Raw genomic sequence first — 4,152 nt, 5'->3', positions numbered from 1 at the left:
TCAGGTCATGATCCCAGGTCCTGGGTTCGAGCCCCACATCGGGCTTTCTGCTCAGCAGGGAGCCTGCTTCCTCCTCTCTCTCTGCCTGCCTCTCTGACTACTTGTGATTTCTCTCTGTCAAATAAATAAATAAAATCTTTAAAAAAAAAAAAGAATTCTGTTCTTTCTACTGAGGTCCCTCTCTTTCCTCTTCTCCTTTCTTCCTCTCCTCAGGTCTTCAAATCTGCCTACTTTTTCACGTTCAGGTTTTTTGCAAAAAGAAAAAGAAAAAAAAAAAGCCTGGGAGGTTTTTTACTTCACCCCTACTTTCTTAGGAAGTCAGAGATGGCTCCATGTCAATGATACAGATCCTTTATGGAGGATCTCAAGAGCACCCTATGTGAGCCATCACTAGAGCTAGCATTTATCATGCTTTCCAAGGATCTCTCCAAGCCCTCTGCCCATCTTACCTTATTTTGTCCTCATAATAAACCTAAGACATACTTATCATCATCCCCATTTCAGGGCTGAGGAAACAGAGGAACAGGGAAAGAAATTCAGTTCTGGAAGTTGCCCAGCTCCTCAGATGCTAAATCAGAATTTGGACTGAGACCATCTAAATCCAGAGCAAGGAGGGAATTATGAGTATTCTCATTCCAGAGGAATGGAAATTGTCACCCAGAAAAGACAGGTCTCTTTCTATGAGGTGTAAAATCGTATAAAATTCTGTGCACTAGGGGCGCCTGGGTGGCTCAGTGGGTTAAGCCGCTGCCTTCGGCTAAGGTCATGATCTCAGGGTCCTGGGATCGAGTCCCACATCGGGCTCTCTGCTCAGCAAGAAGCCTGCTTCCCTCTCTCTCTCTCTCTCTGCCTTCCTCTCCGTCTACTTGTGATCTCTCTCTGTCAAATAAATAAATAAAATCTTTAAAAAAAAAAATTCTGTGCACTAAAGACTCCATTTTAAAGCTCCATTTCCCCTTGTAGTGAAGTTTTGAACTAGGCGGAAAGACCTTTTGAACTGGCCAGTCACAGTAATTGTTTTATAAGCAGTTGCGTATAAAGATGGGAACACCTGGCATCTGGGTCATAAAACTGCCAGTGTGGCCTTCTGATGAAGATGATTAAATCATGCAGGTCAGGAATCGTGTGGTGTGATAACACCAATGCATTAGTCAACCCAAGTGTAAATCAGCAGGGCTCTGTCTTCTGCTCCCTGATGCAAGTCTGTACTCCCACCCTTTATCCCCCAAACCCTGTTCTTCCTGTGCAGGAGGGTGCTTCTGGTGGATTGCTCCAAAAAACACAATCCTGAGACTTCCCAATAAAGTCTTTTGCTCTTTTTCAGTTTTCCCTTTCTTTCTCAGTTGACAGAGGGAAATTTCTGCTAAGAAATATGGTGTTCTCTATTTTTTCTCCAAAGGGGATTTGGGTGTTTTTTTGTTTCTTTGTTTTATAGGTAGTTTGCAATCCCAGCATGGAGCTCAAACCTACAACCAACCAGGAGATCAAGAGTCCCATGCCCTGGTGACTGAGCCAGCCTGACATCCCTTGGGGATTTGGTTTGACTTTAGTTCCTCTCCTCCACTCTGACCTTCCAGGAGCTGTTGCTGTGGCCAAGAACTGCCACACACCCACCTTCCACATGCAGGAGAGCTGAAGCGGCCAGCAGTCGGGAGGTTGCAGGTCTCCTCCTCCTCCCTGAGGGGCACTGCTCATACCTCCACCCACCAACCCCCAGACCTCAGGTCCTTGCAGCATTCCATTGGGTGCAGCTAGATGCCCCCACCCTCCCTCCCACCTAGAGGTGATGTTGGAATTCCAGCCATGCCAGGACTCCTGGGGAGACAGAGGATATCCTTTCCCTGCTGTTTTGGGGATCACATGTTTATGTGTCCTTTACAAACCTCCAAGCGCTATTTGTTGAGAATGGCCTCCTGAGATGACAAGGACTTTGCTGGGGTTCAGACATCAATACCATTGTAGCCAAGATTCACCTTTCCCAGCAGTCCTGAAAAAAAAAGTGGTGTGGATCTTTCCCTACAACGTTCTTCCTCACAAGGTCCTTGATTCCCACTAAAGTGAAACCAAGATGCTCCTCCCACCTATCTTTCCTTGGAAGCCAAGCCCCTTTGTAATCTGTATAAGATTCCCTCCCCAGGGATCCAGGGATCACAGAGACTGGCCTTCTGCTCTGTGCTAGAGACCAAGCTAGAGATCCAGGTCAGTAGTTGAAGAGGTGGTCTCAGGGACGCCTTCTACTTCTGTGTTGGATTGGAGGGACCGGGGTGGCTGAGGTTAGCACCTGAAAAAACTTGAGCTGGACCAATATCGGGATGGAGCATGTGGGCTGCAGGGAACCAAAGGCACCAGGGGAGGGAAGCATCACTCTTGGGAATACAATGGCATCCCTCTATGATGCTGGTGTTAGGCACTGGGCCATTGCCCTTGTGTTGCAGGACAACAGGCCTCTCTGTCTGTCATGATCCTGGAGGTCATGTGGTATTTCAGGGATGCAGTTCAGCTCATGGTTTATTCAAAAGGATTTTCTAATAAGCCCCTTGAGCACTGGGTATAAATGTATTAGTTTTTTAAATATATTTTATTTATTTTTTTATTGTTTTAAGATTTTATGTATTTATTTATTTATTTGACAGTGAACCACAGAAAGCACAGGCAGAGCGGGCAGCAGAGGGAGTGGGAGAAGCAGGCGCCGCATTGAGGAGGGAGCTGGGTTCAAGGTGGGGCTCAATCCTAGGACACGCAGATCATGACCTGAGCTCAATAACCTGAGACACTTAACAGACTGAGCCATCCAGAAATCCCCTCAAATGGATTTTAAATTTTAAAATTTCTAGTATTCAGACACAGGACTGTAGGATTTTAGTTCACTGTCAAGTCACCACCCAGAGGCAAGGACCACCTCTCTCCAGCAAGGGGGACTTAAATGCTCTTGGACAAGAGTCTATGTGAGCGTCTCAATCCTTGCAAATTGCACAGGTGGTGGGATACCTTACTGGCTGACCCAAAGGGAGACTGTGAGCGAGGGAGGCCACATGTAGGAGCTGGGGTTCTTTCTCAGGCAGTGCTTTTTCTCTTCTCTTCCTTTCCTGGCTAGGCTCTTCCAGAGGAGTGAGACCACCATGGCTCAGGAGAGGCTCTTCATCCTGTTCCCACTACTGGTCCTGGTGCTTCTGGTGCTGGGCTGTGTCCAGGTTTCTCTGGCCAAGGAGTCTCGGGCCGAGAAGTTCCAGCGGCAGCACATGGACCCAGACACCTCCACCGTCACTGCCAGCTACTGCAACCAAATGATGAAGCGCCGGAATATGACGGTTGGACGGTGCAAGCCAGTGAACACGTTTATCCACGAGCCTCTGCCAGATGTCCAGGCTGTCTGCTTCCAGGGAAACATCCCTTGCAAGAACGGGCAGCCCAACTGCCACCAAAGCAGCTCCAAAATGCACATCACCGACTGCCGCCTGAAGAAAGGCTCCAAATACCCCAAATGTGACTACCAGACCCAGCAGCTACAGAAATCCATCATCGTGGCCTGTGAAGGGAACCCATACGTGCCAGTCCACTTTGACGGTTCTGTGTAGGTCTGCACCTGAGGCCAGAACAGCGAGATGCCCCACCTCCCTCTTGCGGCACATGCTTCTCCCCTCTCCCTTCCTTGTTCTGAGGGACAGAACTCCACTCAGGGCTCATATCCAAAACACATGTGTCCCTGCCCAGGGCTTGCCCCTGTGTGGTTTGGGGGGTGAAGGGAGCCCCATGTGAACCACTTCACTGCTTCTTTCAATAAAACACTTTTGCAACCACCTGGATTTCTGAAGCTGTCGCCATCTGGTACTGTCTGTGTGATTGCTTTCCTGCTCGGGTGAGAACTGAAAATCTGGGTAGAATCATTACGTGCCTTTGCTCCTGACTCTTGGTTCTCAGTGACCTGAGATCATTCCTTTTCTCAGAGATGCCTTGCTGTCAAATATGAAGCTGTTTGATATGGGCTATTTGAGATGAAAGGGAGCTACAGTCTGGGACTGACCTGCTGGATGAGCTGATGGAGGGTGAGCTCAAATACCGAACTCTGGCATGGAAGGAATGACAGGGTGACCTCAAGAAGACCCTGCTCAGGGTCCTGGGATCGAGCCCCGCATCGGGCTCTCTGCTCGGCGG

General features: G+C 48.7%; 1 protein-coding gene across 1 annotated transcript; it reads left to right on the top strand.

The window, feature by feature from the left end:
- The first annotated feature begins 3,104 nt into the window (after nt 1-3,104).
- Nucleotides 3,105-3,803, top strand: LOC125105331 (ribonuclease pancreatic-like). Its single transcript, XM_047738714.1, has one exon. It carries the CDS (start codon nt 3,120-3,122, stop codon nt 3,573-3,575), a length of 456 nt encoding a protein of 151 aa, XP_047594670.1. The 5' UTR covers nt 3,105-3,119; the 3' UTR covers nt 3,576-3,803.
- Nucleotides 3,804-4,152: the final 349 nt, after the last annotated feature.

Source organism: Lutra lutra, chromosome 7, assembly GCF_902655055.1.
Source record: "Lutra lutra chromosome 7, mLutLut1.2, whole genome shotgun sequence".
In the NCBI taxonomy this organism is placed as follows: Eukaryota; Metazoa; Chordata; class Mammalia; order Carnivora; family Mustelidae; genus Lutra; species Lutra lutra.
The sequence above is the reverse complement of the archived record's forward strand: the minus strand, read 5'-3'. Positions and strand labels throughout refer to the sequence as shown.